Source organism: Salvia splendens, chromosome 5 (assembly GCF_004379255.2).
Source record: "Salvia splendens isolate huo1 chromosome 5, SspV2, whole genome shotgun sequence".
NCBI lineage: Eukaryota > Viridiplantae > Streptophyta > Magnoliopsida > Lamiales > Lamiaceae > Salvia > Salvia splendens.
Window position 1 is genome coordinate 6,989,531 of NC_056036.1, and position 19,346 is coordinate 7,008,876.

General features: G+C 40.5%; 4 protein-coding genes across 5 annotated transcripts; 3 read left to right on the plus strand and 1 right to left on the minus strand.

The window, feature by feature from the left end:
- The first annotated feature begins 170 nt into the window (after window positions 1–170).
- Window positions 171–8,107, plus strand: LOC121804468. Its single transcript, XM_042204023.1, has 10 exons — window positions 171–1,767; window positions 3,013–3,486; window positions 3,592–3,893; window positions 4,161–4,883; window positions 4,987–5,265; window positions 5,426–5,587; window positions 5,675–6,604; window positions 6,678–6,893; window positions 7,074–7,334; window positions 7,522–8,107. The coding sequence occupies exons 1-10, from the start codon at window positions 381–383 to the stop codon at window positions 7,849–7,851; spliced, it is 5,064 nt and encodes a 1,687-aa protein (XP_042059957.1). The 5' UTR covers window positions 171–380; the 3' UTR covers window positions 7,852–8,107.
- Window positions 8,108–8,327: 220 nt separating this feature from the next.
- Window positions 8,328–12,706, minus strand: LOC121804469 (probable sucrose-phosphate synthase 1). Its single transcript, XM_042204024.1, has 12 exons — window positions 12,386–12,706; window positions 12,164–12,253; window positions 11,865–12,094; window positions 11,725–11,788; window positions 10,942–11,637; window positions 10,739–10,846; window positions 10,456–10,587; window positions 10,153–10,329; window positions 10,040–10,093; window positions 9,896–9,958; window positions 8,929–9,831; window positions 8,328–8,867 (listed from the first exon to the last, which is right to left on the minus strand). The coding sequence occupies exons 1-12, from the start codon at window positions 12,566–12,568 to the stop codon at window positions 8,469–8,471; spliced, it is 3,099 nt and encodes a 1,032-aa protein (XP_042059958.1). The 5' UTR covers window positions 12,569–12,706; the 3' UTR covers window positions 8,328–8,468.
- Window positions 12,707–12,877: 171 nt separating this feature from the next.
- On the plus strand, window positions 12,878–16,813 carry LOC121804527 (synaptotagmin-5-like). The gene is made up of 13 exons (XM_042204106.1): window positions 12,878–13,268; window positions 13,350–13,454; window positions 13,530–13,580; window positions 13,660–13,780; window positions 14,096–14,217; window positions 14,373–14,474; window positions 14,565–14,639; window positions 15,043–15,122; window positions 15,210–15,360; window positions 15,437–15,667; window positions 15,785–16,072; window positions 16,176–16,289; window positions 16,480–16,813. Exons 1-13 carry the CDS (start codon window positions 13,164–13,166, stop codon window positions 16,621–16,623), a joined length of 1,689 nt encoding a protein of 562 aa, XP_042060040.1. The 5' UTR covers window positions 12,878–13,163; the 3' UTR covers window positions 16,624–16,813.
- LOC121804528 (uncharacterized vacuolar membrane protein YML018C-like) lies at window positions 16,528–19,332 on the plus strand. 2 transcript variants are annotated; one of them, XM_042204108.1, is made up of 9 exons: window positions 16,528–16,648; window positions 17,423–17,492; window positions 17,706–18,047; window positions 18,116–18,330; window positions 18,411–18,475; window positions 18,538–18,633; window positions 18,712–18,829; window positions 18,905–19,040; window positions 19,173–19,332. In XM_042204108.1, the coding sequence occupies exons 2-9, from the start codon at window positions 17,439–17,441 to the stop codon at window positions 19,224–19,226; spliced, it is 1,080 nt and encodes a 359-aa protein (XP_042060042.1). In that variant the 5' UTR covers window positions 16,528–16,648; window positions 17,423–17,438; the 3' UTR covers window positions 19,227–19,332. The 2 variants fall into 2 exon arrangements, with proteins under 2 accessions (XP_042060042.1, XP_042060041.1); XM_042204107.1 differs by lacking the exon at window positions 16,528–16,648 and having other exon boundaries at window positions 17,412–17,492.
- The last annotated feature ends 14 nt before the right edge of the window (window positions 19,333–19,346 follow it).

Here is a 19,346-nt window from a genome sequence, read left to right on the forward strand (position 1 = left end):
ATATTTGTCACATTTTGGTTATAGTATTCATATAATAGAGACATGATTCTGAAGGTCACACACAAGGAACATGTTATTGCAAGTAGTAGTAATGGCTATATAATTGAGGCTTAGTTAAGAGTGATTTAACAAATTGTATCTGTTTTTTATGGAAAAAACAGCCATTGTTATCCCTAGTATTAGTATGGTGCAGCCTCACTTTTGTCCAAAATCTTAGTACTACCAATACCAATACCAATACCAATACAATCATCCCTCTCTCAATTATGATGATGAGCTAACAACATTGAAATCAGATTATATATATACTGGCGGAGGAGCGATAGATTGTTTCAATTCACAAACTGATTCTCAACAAAACCTAATCAATCATCACTACAATGAACCACCTCCACCACCACGACGCCGCCGTCTCCTCCTCCGACGCCGCCGCCCCGTCCGCGCCCCCGTCGCCCTCGCCCTCCAATCGCTCATCTGAGAAGCCCTCAGCCGCCGTCGAGGATCCGTGCCGCGACGCCGTCGCCACCTCCTCTTCCTCCTCATCATCCGCCGCCGCCGCTGCCGCTGCCGCCTCCGACTCTGTCGTCGTCGAGCGCCGAGGAGACTACTCCGCAATCTGCAAATGGACTATTGCTAATTTCCCCAAGATCAAATCGCGCGCACTCTGGAGTAAGTATTTCGAAGTCGGGGGTTTCGATTGCCGTTTGCTGATTTACCCCAAGGGTGATTCGCAGGCGCTGCCTGGATACGTTTCTATCTACTTGCAAATCATGGACCCTCGAAACACTGCTTCCTCTAAGTGGGATTGTTTCGCCAGCTACCGCCTCTGCATTGAGAATTTATCGGATGATTCGAAATCCGTGCACCGGGACAGTTGGCATCGGTTTTCGTCCAAGAAGAAGTCCCATGGCTGGTGTGATTTTGCCTCGCTTAATTCACTTCACGACCCTAAGGTTGGATTCTTGCATTTGAATAATGATTGCATACTTATCTCGGCGGATATATTGATACTTCATGAGTCCTTTTCTTTCTCGCGCGATAGCTATGATTTGCAGGCGAATAATGTGTCGTCCATGGGTGGTGGAGGGAACGGACTGGTTATTGGGGATTCTTTGAGTGGGAAGTTCACTTGGAAAGTGCATAATTTTAGTTTGTTTAAGGAGATGATTAAGACACAGAAAATAATGAGTCCAGTGTTTCCAGCCGGGGAGTGTAATTTGCGGATTAGTGTGTATCAAAGTGTAGTGAGTGGGGTGGAGTATCTGTCCATGTGCTTGGAGAGTAAGGACACAGAGAAGAACTCCTTGGTGTCGGATAGAAGTTGCTGGTGTTTGTTTAGGATGTCCGTGTTGAATCAGAAGCTGGGTGCTGGTTCAAACCATGTGCATCGGGATAGCTATGGGAGGTTTGCCGCAGATAATAAAAGTGGGGACAACACGAGTTTGGGTTGGAATGATTACATGAAAATGGCAGACTTTCTGGCTCCCGAATCAGGATTCTTGGTGGATGACAATGCAGTTTTTAGCACTTCATTTCATGTTATTAAGGAGTTGAGCAGTTTCTCTAAGAGTGGTGCTTTGGTTGGTGTTAGGAGCGGGGGTAATGTGAGGAAGTCAGATGGATATATGGGGAAGTTTACCTGGAGAATTGAGAATTTTATCCGCTTAAAGGATCTCTTGAAAAAGAGAAAGATAACTGGCCTTTGCATAAAAAGTAGGAGGTTTCAGATTGGGAATCGGGATTGCCGCCTTATTGTTTACCCCAGAGGTACTTATACACAACTTCACTAAAAAGCCCAAACAAGTATTGGTTTGCTTAATTTAGTACCATTTGCCCACTTATGTTCTTCTATACTTGTGGCAATAGGTTGATGTTCGTTCTCTCTATTTCTCTGTTCCAAGAAATGTATGTAATAACTGCCGAGTATATTGGTTTGCTATCTGGTTATGTTCTATTATTGGAAATTTCCCTAAAAAGTCATGTATGAATTGTTTCCTAATTTAGGTGAATGATGTGCACTTGCACATGCTTACTTACTAGGGTCAGAGATAGTAATGCTTATGCTACTCAGTACTTACTTTGTTGTGCCCCTGTCAGGTGCAAGTAGATGGATTAGAGAAAGTGCTAGGTATTTCATTACCATTAATCTGTATGGCATTGCTTACACCAATGTTAAATTATAATATGAGGAGCTAGCAGTTAGCATGGCATTATAGGCATTTGATTGTGAAGGAACAAAATGGGGATAGTGCAGAACCATGAATGCTGCATTTTTTGTTTATATGCTGTAGTTCTATTTAAACCATCAATCATTCACTAACTTTCTATAACGTAGAATACCCTCTTGCATTCAATGGTTTCTGTCTAGAGATCCTGCATAGGACCATGAAGATTTAGCAGCTTGAAATTCTAGTATATTGCCTTGGTGGGTTATGAACTTATCCAATTAGTGAACAAGATAAGTTAACATTTCAACATGCTTCGGTGCCTTGTTGTATGGGATTATGAACGGTAATAACTAAATCTGATTGCTGAGCATTCAACCTGCATGTATTTGTCATGTTTAGTAGAGAACATGACCTCGACCAACGTTGAAGCTAACGTTGTCTGATCTGGGAATCGTCCTCTCTCATTTTTCATTTTTTTTCTCTTGCTACTAACTAGTAAGTTCTGTGTACCCTTTTCCTCAAACTTCTTCAGCTTCCTTATTTCTGCTGCTTCTATATCTTATTTAGTCAGGAAACACCCTTGTTTTTATATTCTTTGTGTATTCATCTATTGAGCTCTTTTATTAGTTTATTTCATGGTCTCTCTCACAGCTGACAGCACATGGGTTGTTTAACATAGAAAAAGTGGCAATGGACGAAGTAATCTTAATAGAGTCCTGAGTATATATCTATTCATTCTGATTCGATTATTAAACTTGCGTGTTGAGCTTATATGAAATTTGCTTAACTACCCATCCTCTTCTGAGTTTTGCACTGATAAATCTTTTTATGCTTCTGATATCAGGACAGTCTCAGCCTCCATGCCACCTTTCAGTGTTTCTTGAAGTTACAGACTCGCGAAATACTAACAGTGAATGGAGTTGCTTTGTGAGCCATCGTTTGTCAGTTATCAATCAAAGGATGGAGGATAAGTCTGTTACTAAAGAATCTCAGAATCGCTATTCCAAGGCTGCCAAGGACTGGGGTTGGCGCGAGTTTGTGACCCTTACTAGTCTCTTTGATCAGGATTCTGGATTTCTAGTCCAGGATACTGTTATCTTCTCTGCTGAGGTTCTTATATTGAAAGAAACATCCACAATGCAGGACTTCACTGATCAAGATACCGACTCACAGAATTTGCCTTCTTCATTAGACAAGGCTGGGAAGAGGAGTTCCTTCACATGGAAGGTGGAGAACTTCTTGTCTTTTAAGGAAATAATGGAAACTAGAAAAATCTTTAGCAAATTCTTTCAGGCTGGTGGCTGTGAGCTTCGAATTGGTGGGTGGTTCTTTAAAAGCTCACGTTTTTAGAATTGCATTACTGTGGCAGATAAGGATTGCTAGTCAATTCTAATTTTTATCGTCCACACCTTTGGTTATGCAGGAATTTATGAGTCCTTTGACACAATATGTATATATCTGGAGAGTGACCAATCAATTGGCTGTGAGCCTGACAAGAATTTTTGGGTGAAGTATAGGATGGCTATTGTGAATCAAAAGAATCCATCCAAAACTGTTTGGAAGGAGTCTTCCATTTGTACAAAGACGTGGAACAACTCCGTTCTTCAATTTATGAAAGTATCAGACATGATGGAAGCTGATGCTGGGTTTTTGCTGCGTGATACGGTTGTCTTTGTCTGTGAGATCCTGGATTGCTGCCCATGGTTTGAGTTTGCTGATCTGGAGGTTAGTAAGCTTTCAAAAATCCCATCCTTCAAAAAATTAGCATGGTTTACATCGGTGAAAGTTTTCAGTCCTGAAATCCTTACTTCTCCTATCCTTCCCCTTGATGTTACTGAGTACCTTCAAAATTAGCTATACTTATGCATAAACCAATGCTTTTATTCATATCTTTAGTCCCTATGCTTTTCTCTCTTTGAGAGATGCTTTATTAATATCTTAAACATCCAGAATCATGTGCCCATATAACTTGATACATATTCTTATTCTTAGGTTTTAGCTTCTGAAGATGACCAAGATGCTTTGACAACGGACCCTGATGAACTAATTGATTCTGACGATAGTGAAGGTCTAAGTGGAGATGAAGAAGACATCTTCAGAAATCTTCTCTCGAGGGCTGGCTTTCACCTTACTTATGGTGATAATCCATCTCAGCCTCAGGTCACTTTGAGAGAAAAACTTCTAATGGATGCTGGAGCAATAGCTGGTTTTCTAACCGGACTCCGTGTTTATCTTGATGACCCTGCAAAAGTAAAACGCTTGCTTCTTCCTACAAAAATATCTGGTAATATTGACAGGAAGAAAATAAATAAGGACGATGAATCTTCACCCAGTCTGATGAATTTGTTGATGGGAGTCAAAGTTTTGCAACAAGCGATAGTTGATTTACTTTTGGATATAATGGTTGAGTGTTGCCAACCATCGGAGGGGACTAGTGATGATTTGTCAGATGCTAGCTCTAAACCTTTCCCAGACAGCAGTGGCGCGATTAGTCCACTAGAGTCTGATGGCGAGAATGAAACAACAGGATCTGCACAGCTTTCTGTGGATGATAGATTAGAGCCTGGAATTGGTGAAAGTGTGAGCGCTTCTGCTGTGCAAAGCTCTGATGTGAACAGGATTAACCTAGGTGCAAAAGCTGTTCCTGAACAGCCTATTTGTCCGCCAGAGACATGTGCTACTATTTCCAATGAAAACCACTCTCATCAATCCAAGGTATGATTGCATTAACACCTACATTAGTACATATACATATACATATACATATACATATCTTATATGCTTTTTGTACAAATTGATTAAAGAGCTTTCCATTCAGGCTAAGTGGCCAGAGCAGTCAGAGGAACTCCTTGGATTGATTGTCAACTCTCTGAGAGCACTTGATGGAGCTGTCCCCCAAGGCTGTCCAGAACCAAGAAGGAGGCCGCAGTCTGCCCAAAAGATTGCTCTTGTATTGGATAAAGCTCCTAAGCATCTACAGCCGGACCTGGTTGCTTTGGTTCCAAAATTAGTTGAGCACTCAGAACACCCACTTGCTGCTTGTGCACTTCTAGAAAGGCTTAAGCAGCCTGATGCAGAACCTGCACTGCGTTTACCCGTAAGATAATCTGCAGCTATTCCACATATTGTTATTTCCTTAGTTGCCAAAACAATAAGTGTTGATTTGTATCAACACAACAATTTTCTGAATTCTCCATCTGCTCAATGTTTGTGATCGTACATTTGTAGCTCATTTTAAAAAATCATTAATTTTCCAGGTTTTTGGGGCACTTACTCAGTTAGACTGTAGCAGTGAAGTATGGGAGCGTGTTCTTTTCCAGTCACTGGAGCTTTTGACTGATTCCAACGGTGAAATACTTGCAGCAACAGTGGATTTTATATTTCAAGCTGCATTGCACAGTCAGCATCTTCTTGAAGCAGTAAGTGGAGAACAAGAGAGAGATCACAGCCTTTCATTTCTTTCTGATTTTTCTTTCCCCTGCTTGACAATATATTTGAATTTGCAGGTGAGATCAATACGAGAGAGACTAAAAAGTTTGGGTACTGAGGTCTCTTCATGTGTGTTAGACTGCTTAAGCAGGACCGTAATTAGTTGTGCAGATATTGCTGAATCTATTATTAGAGATATTGATTGCGATGATGGTGCTAGTGATAGTATGCAATCAGGGATTTTTATATTTGGTGAAAGTGGGCCTGTTTCGGAAAAATTGAATTCAGGAGAAGAGCAACATTTTCATGTTAGTCGTCATTTTTCCGATATTTATCTTCTGATAGAGATGTTATCTATACCTTGCCTTGCAATTGAAGCTTCTCAAACTTTTGAGAGAGCTGTAGTTCGTGGCACTTTTGTTCCTCAATCTGTAGCAATGGTCTTGGAAAGACGCCTCGCTAGACAATTGAATTTGACTTCCCAATATATTGCCGAAAATTTCCAGCAGCCTGATGTAGACACGGATGATGAAGCCATTGAGCAACTGAGAGCTCAAGCAGATGATTTTGCTTCAGTTCTTGGTCTTGCTGACGCATTAGCACTTTCCAAGGATCAACGGGTCAAAGGATTTGTAAAAATTCTTTATACTGTGTTGTTCAAATGGTATGCTGATGAGTCCCACCGATTAAGGATGCTAAAGAGGCTGGTTGATCGTGCAACAAGTACTGCAGATGCTAGTCTTGAAGTAGATTTATATTTGGAGATTTTGGCGATATTAGCATCTGAGGACCAGGAAGTGGTGAGACCAGTCTTGAACATGATGAGGGAGGTTGTTGAGCTTGCAAATGTTGATCGGGCAGCTCTTTGGCATCAGTTATGTGCCAGTGAAGATGAGATTCTTCGTGTCCGTGAAGAAAGAAAGGTGGAAGTAGCTAGTGCTGCTAAAGAAAAAGCTCTTTTATCTCAGAGGCTGGTTGAATATGAAGCTTCTAATAGTCATCTAAAGGTAATTATTTGCTTTACTAATACTTTCTTGGAAAATTATTGCTAATACTGATAACCCCTCCCTGGGCTGGCAGTCTGAAATGAAGGCTGAGATGGATCGCTTTGCTCGGGAAAGAAAAGAGCTGGCTCAGCAGATACAAGAAGCAGAGAGTCAAATGGAGTGGGTTCGCTCAGAAAAAGATGACGAGATTACAAAGCTTAAAGCTGAGAAGAGAACTTCTCAGGATCGTCTCCATGATGCAGAAGCACAACTCTCCCAGTTGAAATCTCGAAAACGTGATGAATTAAAGGTCGGTCTGAGTCTGATATCTATTAATGATGTAGGTTTTTCAAAAACAAAATCCCTATTTCTCAGTATGATAATTGAAGGACACATCATCCATATTTTATATTAGGTTGCTTTTGAGCTCTGACCCTGGCAAGGGTATAGTTTCTGTTATAACGTTGCTCTGGTCAACTGTATGTTGCAGAGGGTAATGAAGGAGAAAAATGCTCTTGCTGAGAGACTGAAGAGTGCTGAAGCAGCACGGAAACGGTTTGATGAAGAGTTGAAAAGATTTGCCACAGAAAATGTGACTCGTGAAGAAGTCCGACAATCACTAGAGGATGAGATTCGTAGCCTGAGACAAGCAGTTGGGCAAACAGAAGGCGAGAAGCGTGAAAAGGAGGATCAGATTGCTAGATGTGAAGCTTTTATTGATGGGATGGAATCCAAATTGCAGGCCTGCCAGGTTGTTTCTTTAACCCAACTTGTATATTTGGAGATGCCTATGATAATATCATAATTTCTTAAAATTAATTGATGACTGCTTTTTTTCCTGATGAAATTGTCAATAAGAATTTTTGAGTGTGCAAAATGGGAAATGCATTAATTTGATTACTGAATGACGATAGTGACACATCTTGCTTCTCTGTCAGCAATACATTCGTCACCTTGAGGGCCAACTTCAGGAGGAAATGTCACGACATGCTCCTCTATATGGTGCTGGCTTGGATGCTTTGTCAATGACGGAGCTGGAAACACTATCACGCATACATGAAGAAGGGCTGAGGCAGATCCATGCCATCCAACAACGTAAAGCAAGCAGTCCTCTTGTAAGTAGTCACAATCATTCTCACACTCATGGGTGGTTCCCTTCTACTTCACTTCCAATGGCTGTTGGATTGCCTTCTCCTGTCCCAAATGGCAGTGGGATCCATGGCAAGGGTCACACAAATGGTGGTACCGGACCCTGGTTCAGCCAGTAGAGCGGGAGTATAGAATCTATTCCACTTGTCCCCCGACTGGACATTTGACATGGTGAGATACACATTTATAGCATACCAAAATCAGTGGATCAATTTCTACTTTTGTTAGTTGGCTTAGGCATTTTAACTGGTAGGCTTTTTGGAAAGCCTCGAGAGAAAAGCTGATACAGTAGATCCCTTTGGGAAAATATTGATCTCTGTAGGCTGTGAATCCAATAGCAATTAAATGCCATAATTGAGTTTTTCTTCCCTTCTATTGATTAGATGCAGTTATTTTTTTTCAACCTCTTCTCTTACCTCCTGACATGCATTGATGAAGTGAAAAATGGGAAGCTGAAAAACAGTGTGTGATACATGATTTGTGCGTTTTGATGCATTGATTAGACTTGTAGATTGTGCGAATTGGTTAATACTCTTAACATAAGTTTCCATAAATATTCCAAGTGATTGATCTAAAAATAGCAAAACATAAAAGGTTTTAAAGAATTCTAACGTTTTATTTAAGAAGTGTTTATTCGAATTTACTTGCGAATGGCAAGAAGTAAAATAAAAGAACAAGGTAAGGATATAAAAAATGAAAATTGTAATATAGAAATCGGTTTTTAGTGGAAAAAACATTATTTGAGCTGCGATAGTTTGGCAAGTACTGCTTTGATTCCATCAACGTCAGATTTTTGGCATTCTAGAGTGTTTGGATCATCAGTAGGCAGAACTTGTTGGAGAGGATAGCTTCTGCAGGAGTGAATTTTTTCTGCACTCTTGCAATATCCCTTTAGAACTACAGTTTTGTGCATTCCACCAAAGCCTGCCTCATAGTCTGAATCTCCCAACTCTCCTACGAACACCACTACTTTCGACAACGCCATGCCCCATCGAACATGCAGATACCTAAGGGCTTGAGCTCGAGAAGCAAGCACCGGAACCACATTTATCCTTTCCCCACTTCTGCAGTACACGCCATTGCATCGAAGGGCCTGAATTCTCATCAATCTCCTCAATTCCTTGAAAGGAGGAACCTGCACACATATATGAGTCAGATCCAGTTAAGTTCGACTACCATTGACTTCAGGCACTTACCAATTCTGGATCGCGTACGCTGAATCCGTAGCAATGGCTAGATCCCGAGTCCAGTTCAGTGATAACAGGCCCTTCTTTATCATCTTTTGTTTTCTCATTCACCGAAGCAGCCCACTTCACCAGATTATTCCTCAAGCTATCTCCGCCCCAGAGATAATCTATGTGAGAATGATAATCTGTATCTACTAAGTACAATGAGTCCGAAGAACTCTTCTCCGGACTTGGAGATGGGAAGTAAAGCTCACCCCCACTGTTACAGATAAAAGCGTCAAAATCACTGGCTTTCAGCCCAGCCTTGTCAAGATGGCTGTTTATTTCAGATATACTAAACGATGTGGATAAGATGAAGCCGGTAGAGGGAGAATCCTTGGCTGAGGGATTGGCTGCAAATATGGTCTTAGTGATACCTAGAACATCAGCTACTGAATCACAGTCCACAGAAACTACTATGATCAGTTTCCTCATGTTCAATTTAGGAGACCTGCTGTTTTCTTGTTTCTCATTTGGCGACACCTTCAATGGTGCACTCTTCACCTGTTTTTTACCACTTTCCTTGCCTTTGCTAACTAAATTCTGAATCCCTTCTGCATCCTTGTCTCCATCTAATGAAAGCTTCAAATTTAGAGATAGATCATGGATATCTTTCAAGGACCCTGCTGGAGAATCACGTTCTGGATCTGCGTATGGGTTGTCTGGCCTTTGCCATTTTGGCTGCCTCTGCTTGCAGCTGGTTATTCGGGATAAATACGTCCTGCAGTGCTCCGGCCATGAGAAACGGTGAATGTTTCTCAATCCGTGCTCCCTACATCTGCCCCAGAGATGCTTGTCAGCAACCAGCTTCAGAAGAGCATCAGCAATGGACTGCTGATCGTGTGGATCAACCAGCACGCCATTGTCTAGAACCTGAACGAATTATCGAGTGGTTATCCAACTTGTACCAAAATGTAACAGGAAATCTCATACCAACCCTGTGAATGTCGACAGGACCTCCATTTTTTGTAGCAACAATTGGGAGACCACGAGCTGCTGCCTGCATATAGACGAGGGATTTTTGGATCTGGATTTAATAAATAAAAACATTTAACAATCATGGAAAGAGAATCTGAGGCACCTCTATTAAGGTGAGGCCAAATGGCTCTATAAAAGCTGGATTTATGAAAACGCCCTGCAAAAGAGGCCAGTCAGTACTAATAGAAAACAAATGAAACTTAATGAGATTCGCACCTTTGTCTTGGCTGCTAGACGGTATATTTCAGGGACGTCAGATTGCTTGTGATGTTTAGGATATGCAACTTGACCATACAAGTCATATTTGTCGATCAATTTGATTATGGAAAGGAGAACCGATGAATTTGTAGCAGACATTCCATCAATATCATCCCGGTTTCCCATGATCAAAGTCTGCAACAAGTTCAAATAGATTAATACAGTGAAGCAATTGAAAACAGATAAAAAAGGGTGCCATTCTAACAGCACCAAAACACTTGTTATAACAGGAGTTACGGCTATCCAAGAGATACAACATACGAGGTTTGCAAGATCTCTCAGGCCACGGCACTCTCCAAAAGCTTTGACTAAAGTTATCAAATTCTTCTTCGGGTCTGGCCTAGCAAGAGCAAGTATCATTGGCTTGCGCGGATTGGTAAAGAAGCGCATGATCTGCAGCAATGCAGAAATAGAATAAATCTGATATTTTCACTCAAAAGGGTATGAAAACCTCCAACCTATTTCTGTATTGATGAGAAAAGAAATCATAATAGCACACCTCTCCACCAAGATACATCTTAAGAGCAGGGAAAATATATTATACCTCTGACCAAATAGGTGGATCTGAACCTCCAGAACTCTCGTTTCCATCTATTTCTCCATCAATATCTTGAACAGAAACATTACGGAACTCCATTCCAGGAGGAATCACCTGAAAATTTTGATTTTATGTGCATGATTCAAGAAGAAAAATGAAGCAAACCAACCCCTACATTCAAATTGGACAGGTATGATGTCAAGACTTACAACCATCCGCGGCATGATCCTTCCAAAGCTACTAACATTTCGTTTGATACGGGCTCTTAGCTTGCGCTCTAAAACAGGATCAAATCCATCATAGAGCCGCCACTGCTCTTCTATTTCCTGTCTTGTGCTTGTGATTATAACTTCAGAAACATCAAGAGAAATCTCCTCAGCCTCAATACGCCGCATAATCTTGTATACCGAATCTATCTCCTCCCTTGACTGCCTCCCTTGCTTTAAAAGTTGTTCTAGTTTGTCACGTCCGAGAGAGTGACCTGTGAAAACCATCGGCACGTTTAGAACACCAGACAAAAGAGCTGCAGAGTTCCCCGCATCAGCGTAATGTCCATGGATAGCAATAGGCCAGAGGGGACGCTCGCTGCCAATTTGCTTGCCAAGGACCTTTGACATCTGCATAATGTGGCCGAGTGCACCATCAACAAATTCCGGAATATGAGGCCACATAACTTCTTTAGAGAGGTACTTATCTTTAGGGCCAAAAGGGATGCGGATAATATAAGCACCACCGCTCTCCCCAATTTCGTCCATTTGGCTCTCGGGTAACGGATTTAGCATCTCTGTTGGCTCACCATACGTCCAATCTACATCTGGTGCCATTACTTGCCTCGTTAACAAATCAACACGATAAACTCCTGGCATCGAACCTAATGCTCGTGCTAGCTCCACAACATACTTAACCTGAAAAATGGAAGAAAGCAAGTATGCAGGAAGCCAAGTTGAAACAAGCTATTGAAGACATTTGGAGATGGACTCTGTTATGTATACCTGGCCTCCCGTATCAGAATCGCGTCCAAGTTCCATGTTTTCTCCCCTTATCAGTCCATGAAGACTGCAGGTGAAAAGGTAGAAGAAAAATCATATACTATTGATTACAACATACGCGAAAACAGTCTTATACTATATACCTGATGAGGACAAGATACAGCTTCTTATCCAAATTTGCCATCATATCCATAGAACTAACTCTCGACAATCTTCCTCCCTTGATACTATCACTGTGGGCTAACATCTCAACAACTACATCCCCCTTTTCTCCCTCAGATAAGTCCTCTGACATATCAGCAGCAGCGTTTTTACGGGCCTTCTCACGATCAACGCGCTTCTTCGCCTTGCGCTGTGCTTCTTCGCCCTCAATCTATAAGAGAAAAGACACAATCAACTATCGCCCAAACCAGATTGAATGCTCATCTATACTATTACTCACCAGTTTTTTCTTACGTGCCAACGTCCAAATCCTCCAACACATATTCTCCAACCTCGTATTCCTCTCCTCTGAATTCCGAATCGATGATGCCTGGTACATGCAAAATGCAGAATCACACAATTCAAGGGGAAATTGCATTTTTCATCAATCGAAATCGAGCGATCTCACTCTCTACAATCAGATTAATAACCAATTCATGAATAATCGAAAATTGGTACGTACGCGAACCCAGGAGCGGTGGAGATCGGTCTCATTGAAGCCGGTGATGACCTCTTCGACGAAGTATTGGGCGGGGCTGAAGCGGCCGCGCTCCCGCAGCAGGAGAGACGATTTCTGATCGTTGATCCCGGTGTCGACGTCGAGGATCGCCTCGAGATAGCTGTTTATCCAGTCGTTTCCAGCCATTTTTCAGCTCGTCGGCGCAAATTGGTGTGTGTGTGGGGAAATGGCATTGAGATTAGATAGAATAGAGAGAGACGGTTATTTGCTGCTGCATGTGATAGGTAGTTGATCAGCCCTAACCGTTTCCCTCGACCCGGATCCGCTTTACCGCCTTCTCAATAGAATCACCACAATACATATTTTATTTAAATTCAATTCAAAGGTGACACCTAATTATTTAAAAGATAGAAATGTGGGAAGAATTGTATGAGTGACACGTCACTTGTTAACTGATAACATTTCCTTGGCAGCTGGAGTAATTCTAATGGTGAATGCAGCTTTCAAACACACAATGTGTTTTTGATCAAGAAGATTTCACTCTGGAGCTTACCAATTTAGTCAAAATGGACTCTTGAGAAAATTAAAGTAACTTTACACTTGACAGTATCAGTTTGGAGTATAACTTTTGTTGGGTGTTGCAGAAAGCAGAAGAAAGGGATAGATTACACTAGGCCTTTATTCCTTCCCATATCCTAACTCAAACTCAGCAACAAAGTCGAGAAAAAAAACTGATCTTCATGTGAAATAATTTTCTGGGCTTTGGGGAAATCGAAGAAAGATGGGATTTTTGGTGGGATATGTGCTGGGTTTTGCTTTTGGAGTTGGTATGATCGTGGGTTTTGCTCGCCACCAGCTTACCAGATCAAAACGACGAACTGATTTGGTATCTGAAACCGACACTCTTCGATTCCAATTCTATGTCAATGTCTGAAACTGGACTTTTGATTTGGAAATGTGTGTTTAGGCGGCTGCAGTTGCGTCTTTTGCCAGGATGACTGTTCTTGATTCAAGAAAGCTCCTTCCAGACAAACTTTGCCCTTCTTGGGTTGTCTTCTCAGAGAGACAGAAGGTAAGCCTCTGCAATTCCTTATTTGTTCACATTTGGAAATGATATAAATGACAGTCGTTGTTCATGGGGTTGCAGTTAAATTGGCTCAATAGCCACATTGACAAACTTTGGCCTTACATCGATGAGGTTAGTTAATTTCTTTCTTTGATGAGATTGTGAACATGTTTTATTTTGGATTGGGGGTTTTGAGTTTTTTGTTGCACAGGCAGCATCCCTAGTAATAAAATCGTCGGTTCAGCCAGTTCTCGAGCAATATAAATCTGCAATTTTGGTATCTCTCAAGTTTTCTAAGTTGACACTTGGCACCGTCGCACCACAATTCACAGGTCAGCTCAGTTGTTTTTTCATGCATGTTGTCCATTTCATATGAACTCAGGGGGATAAATCAAGAAACATTTAAACTTTGAATATGGGAATAGTGAAAATTTGACAAGTAAGAGTCCATTGGTTATGAGATCAAGATTTAGATTAATTTAGTAATGTTCTCAAAATTTAAACTATGTAACGTGGAGTTTTGTTCTGATATTATGCTGCTAGTTGATGATTGTTTTTGTAGAGTTTGCTCAACATTTGATGTGAATTTATCCATGTCCCTCTTAAGACTCAACATGCCTAATTTTTTATTTCCCAATCTCAAATAGGAGTATCCATAATTGATGGTGAGCCCGACGAGGTTATCATGGAGTTGGAGCTGCAGTGGGACGGAAATCCGAAGATTGTTCTTGATATCAAGACCAGAGTTGGTATTTCACTACCTATAGAGGTATCAGCAACTTCTACCTTGAGTAGCATTACTCTTACCTTATCCCATCTCCTTTGTTTTCAGTTTTGACTGCTTTTACTGTTTCATGTGTTGGAAAATATTTAGATTTCTTAGATAAAAATACATTTTAATTATCATTACTTCTCTTGGTGCAGGTGAAAAATATTGGATTTACTGGGGTGTTCAGGATAATATTCAAACCACTAGTTGACGAGTTACCTTGTTTTGGAGCTCTTTGTTATTCATTGAGAGAAAAGGTTATTCCTAAACATTTTGTTATCATTGTTTATCAGTTCTTTGTGCTTTACTGAGTTTGTCATGTTCGTGAATCGTGATTTTACTTGCAGAAAAAACTAGACTTCACGCTGAAAGTAGTCGGTGGAGATCTCTCATCAATTCCAGGCATATCTGATGCTCTTGAGGTTTGAAAAAATCTCTTACAGAATCCTCTTAACATTACTCACCCGAAGAAATCTGTAGATGGGTAATATCATTTTCTCTATTAGGCGCACTAGGGGGCATAAACCCGAGAGTTTTTTCATGCTTAATGTTACAGAATCTGCCCTTGGAAAGTCTTTCCAGGGTGAAGGGAAATGTACGGAAAAATACATGCTGGGACACCACCAATAACCCTTGTTAGCCGGTTTGCATCTATGTCTTTGCCCCCTTTAGAGCAGACCAATATATATGCTCTTAACCTTGCGATTATGTCCCTAGTAATCCTAGCTAAAATATTGGTAGATCGACTTAATTTAATGCAATTATCTAAGTAATGGTTCTTAGTCGAATCGATTATGTAAGACACAACTTGCCATGTGTTGGCAGGAAACAATACGAGATGCTGTGGAAGATTCTATCACATGGCCAGTCCGTAAAATCATACCCATAGTACCTGGAGATTACAGGTCAATTATCTCTTCATCCTGTAACCAACGCAGAAGCGTTTACATTGGAGATATTACTTCTCATGGAGTTATATTTGCTTCCTACAGTTATCTAGAATTGAGGCAAGTTGGGATTTTGGAGGTGAAGCTTATAGAAGCTAAGGATTTAACAAATAAAGACATCATTGGCAAGTCTGATCCGTTTGTTGAGTTATTCATTCGTCCACTACGTGACAGGCTAAAAACCAGCAAAACAATTGTGAGAATACTGGCCTTCATTTATTGACTGTTTCTTATCTTTCTAGTGTGTAATAAGCTGCTTTCACATTAATTAGGACAACCAAACAAATCCAATCTGGAACGAGAGCTTTGAATTTTCTGTGGAGGATGTATCCACCCAAAATTTGACATTAAGAGTTTATGACAACGAAGGGATTCAAGCTTCTGAGTTGATTGGTTGTGCTCGACTGCCACTGAATGAGCTTGAGGCTGGTAAGGTGAAAGATGTATGGTTGAAACTGGTGAAGGACCTCGAGGTCCAACGAGACCAGAAGAACAGGGGTCAGGTGAGCTACACAAACTTAACTTGTCCCATTTTCTATTCTTGCTCGTTTATCATTTAATTAAAATTTCCTCAGATACGTGTAACTTGTTTTGCTACATCTATGTATGTCTGATTAAAGGTGCATCTGGAGATCCTGTACTATCCGCTGAACGCGAGTAGTGAATTGTATAATCCTTTCAACTCTGAATCTGGAATGACGATGATGGAGAAGGTCTACAAACATGCCAATGAAACAGTGGATTCGTTGGCATCTGCTTCACAGCTGAAAAAGGAAGTCATTATCAGAGGAGTTCTTTCTGTCACAGTGATCTCTGCAGAGAACTTGCCAGCTACCGATCTAATGGGAAAGTCCGATCCTTTTGTGATGCTAACACTCAAAAAGTCTGAACAGAAGGAGAAAACAAGGGTAAGATGTGAATGATCCTTTCGGCTTTGATCACTTCTGCCTGCACACTTTCTTGAAACAAACACCTGTAATCAACGTATTTCGTCCTCGTGTATTTATTCAGGTGGTGAATAATACGTTGAATCCAGTTTGGAATCAGACATTTGAGTTTGTTGTTGAGGACGGGTTGCACGAGTTACTAATTTTGGAAGTTTATGACCATGATTTATTCGGGAAGGTATGTATAACAGCAAAATGAACTTCCCATGTTTGAACGTATACGTGTTTCCTTCCTTGTCAACGTGATTATCTTGTAGCTAGATGACACGTTCACTCGCTTTCACTCCTGCTCATTGGCTGTTGAACCTCTTGCTTCAAACGCGCAGTGTGTTTTATTTCGTGCCTTACTCTTATACTCAATTTTTTAGGATAAAATTGGAAGATGCATCATGACGCTGACCCGGGCTATACTGGAAGGAGAATTTAAAGAGAGGTTTCCGCTCGATGGCACTGAGTCTGGAAGGTTGAATGTGCATGTCAAATGGGCGCCACAAACGATTACTCGAGATTAAACGAGCCTGAGCCTACTCTTTACTGGTAAGCCAACAAGTAGCAGGAAAACTGGGATCAATGTATATGTTTTCGATCATTGTATTATGTCAGTTAAACCAACGGTTTTTTGATTTTTCTTCTTTTGGAGGGAAGAGATTGTGCATTGAGAAAACTTCATAGCTCTGAAAATTTTACTACAAGGTTGATACAGGTTACTTGTAAACAAAATTCACATGCAATTCATTTTCTTTTCTTTTTTTTCGTCATAATCAAGATTATTGATATGAAATTGAGATCAAATCAAATACATTAAAACAAAAGATATAAGATCCCACATTTATGTAAAGTAATAGATCCTAATTTGGATGCAAATACATTTACAAAGTGATAATTTTGGGAATCACGATATAGGCAATCTGGCAAACATAAAGCCTTGCGACATAAAAAGCAAATTTTATATGAAAATGATACCACTTTTTTTGTCAGGAGAAACATAATACAAATTCCATAATCATCTCTAACTCTAATCAATCGAAAAGGGATCAAATTCGGAGCATAGATTAATTATTCTTACTGGATAAACAAAGCTTAAAGTCTACGTGAATTCCCACTTTTTTCTTCTACAGCTTCTCTCTCATTGTTGTATCCTCGCCAAATTCCTAAGCCTTTTAATTTCATGATATATTAGGGTTCATACAAGTTTAGACATTTAGGATCGACAAGATATCAAAGATTGAAAAACACTTTTTTTTTACACAATTTCCATTAAAGATTATATTTTTTGATCTGGGTTTTTGTTGACGTTGTGATGGATTGTAGATATAAGAGTGGTCTGATGTTGATTGGTGTGGTGGTCTTCATTTGGGTTTCCTCTGCTGAGGTCACTCAGGTCAGAAATTTTCTTTCTACTCACATTTTATCTCTTCAATTCCATGTTTTTGAATATCCTATTTCGATTTTGCTTTAATGAATCTTTTGTACATTGCATGAATGTGATGTATTTGGCTACTTTACCAACTCTTATGATGTTGTCTGGTGGTTTTGGTTGCTGGTCTGGATGAAAAAATCCATATTCATGTGGTGGTAATTTTGTGAATCACAGAGAATTTTCAGAGTGTATGAGCAACCATTTGCAGTGACATATCTGGGAGCTTCTTTAATGGTGATTTATTTGCCCATATCATTTGTGAAAGAGTGGATGTGTAACTGTCTCAAGAGACGCTCACCGGAATCTCCTTTGGGCTACATTGGAGGGCCGGGATTCTTCGAAATGGAAAGCCAAGAACCATTCAGCAGAAAAGGCAGCGACTTAGACCTTTCTCAATACGAGGAAGGAATTGCTTTAGTTGGTGTACATGGAGATGGTGGTAGAGTTATGAGATATAAATATGACCAAATTGCTAAATATGGATTCTACATTGCACCTCTTTGGTTCATCACAGAGGTATAGTTGTAGTTCCTTGTCCAATCATTATAATTAAGTTTGAGTTTCATCCAATTTTATGGCTGCAGTACTTATCAAACGCTGCACTTCTACGTACAAGCATTGCAAGTACGACTGTTTTATCGTCTACCTCAGGATTGTTTACACTCCTCATATGTGCACTTCTTGGGGAAGACTCCATCAATGTAGCAAAGGCAGTTTCTGTGGTGGTGAGCATTCTTGGTGTAGTGTTGACAACTCTAGGAGGGACTTGGGCATCCGATGACGACTTACATCTGGTTTCGTAAGTTCTTTCACGACGTATTTATATAGTTTGTTGATGAGGGAATTGAGGTTTGAAGATGATGATGATGATATATGCAGGAGAAGAACGCTCGTTGGGGATGTTCTTGGGCTGCTATCAGCCGTGTCGTATGGCTTATTCACAGGTTTGCTGCTCAATGCATATATACTGGTGAATATGTATTGATGTGTGGTGGTGGTGGTGCAGTACTTCTTAATAAATTCTGTGGGCATGAAGAGAGGAAGGTGCAGAAGCTGTTTGGTTATATTGGATTATCTACACTTGTTTCACTTTGGTGGCTAAGTAAGAATTAAGTAGTACATACACATACTGATATAACTAGTGAAGATTAATATTGGTGGTGTGAAATTGTGATATCAGTTTGGCCACTCAAGGCTATGGGGATAGAGGCAGAGTCGACGCTTCCGAGCTCGGGTAAGGTGGCGGAGCTTGTGGTGGCCAATGGACTGATCGGAAGCGTCCTCTCCAACTATTGTTGGTAAGTGTTTTGTATTTCTATATTTGAAGGAAATTAAGGTCGGAGGTTGAATCGATGATGTGAATCCATGTATAGGGCGTTAAGCGTGGTGTGGACCACGCCACTTGTGGCGACTCTAGGGATGTCTCTGACGATTCCGGTGGCGATGGTGTCTGACATGATCATCCACGGACGACACTATTCGCTTATCTATATCATTGGCTCTATTCAGGTTTCGTATTAATTATCAAATCAACCAACACTAGAGTATCGTTTAGTCACAAATAAACATGACAATCGAACTGCAGTTCCCCTAGGAGTACTATTTATTTTGGATCAATAATATCTTCATGGCCATTTTCAGGTTTTTGCTGGATTTATAATAGCCAATCTTTCTGATTGGGTATCAGCACTATGATCATCTCAACACAAGATTTTGCTAAGTTGTAGATAGGTGTAATAGTAAAAAATTAGGAACTTTTTTTCTTCTGGAAATGACTAATGAAGAGAAATATTTTTAGGCATTTCTCTCGACTAT

What these genes read in the sequence shown, in the direction of transcription:
- LOC121804527 (XM_042204106.1), top strand. Translation starts at nt 13,164, where the DNA reads ATGGGATTTTTGGTGGGATATGTGCTGGGTTTTGCTTTTGGAGTTGGT. An exon ending in GTTATTCATTGAGAGAAAAG is followed by an intron (nt 14,475 to 14,564) that starts GTTATTCCTAAA and finishes TTTTACTTGCAG; the next exon opens with AAAAAACTAGACTTCACGCT. An exon ending in GCATATCTGATGCTCTTGAG is followed by an intron (nt 14,640 to 15,042) that starts GTTTGAAAAAAT and finishes ATGTGTTGGCAG; the next exon opens with GAAACAATACGAGATGCTGT.
- LOC121804528 (XM_042204107.1), top strand. Translation starts at nt 17,412, where the DNA reads ATGGATTGTAGATATAAGAGTGGTCTGATGTTGATTGGTGTGGTGGTC. An exon ending in TGTTTCACTTTGGTGGCTAA is followed by an intron (nt 18,634 to 18,711) that starts GTAAGAATTAAG and finishes TTGTGATATCAG; the next exon opens with TTTGGCCACTCAAGGCTATG. An exon ending in ATATCATTGGCTCTATTCAG is followed by an intron (nt 19,041 to 19,172) that starts GTTTCGTATTAA and finishes GGCCATTTTCAG; the next exon opens with GTTTTTGCTGGATTTATAAT.
- LOC121804468 (XM_042204023.1), top strand. Translation starts at nt 381, where the DNA reads ATGAACCACCTCCACCACCACGACGCCGCCGTCTCCTCCTCCGACGCC. An exon ending in AACCTGCACTGCGTTTACCC is followed by an intron (nt 5,266 to 5,425) that starts GTAAGATAATCT and finishes TTAATTTTCCAG; the next exon opens with GTTTTTGGGGCACTTACTCA. An exon ending in GTCAGCATCTTCTTGAAGCA is followed by an intron (nt 5,588 to 5,674) that starts GTAAGTGGAGAA and finishes TTGAATTTGCAG; the next exon opens with GTGAGATCAATACGAGAGAG.
- LOC121804469 (XM_042204024.1), bottom strand. Translation starts at nt 12,568, where the DNA reads ATGGCTGGAAACGACTGGATAAACAGCTATCTCGAGGCGATCCTCGAC. An exon ending in TCCACCGCTCCTGGGTTCGC is followed by an intron (nt 12,254 to 12,385) that starts GTACGTACCAAT and finishes TGCATGTACCAG; the next exon opens with GCATCATCGATTCGGAATTC. An exon ending in GTCTAGCAGCCAAGACAAAG is followed by an intron (nt 10,094 to 10,152) that starts GTGCGAATCTCA and finishes CCTCTTTTGCAG; the next exon opens with GGCGTTTTCATAAATCCAGC.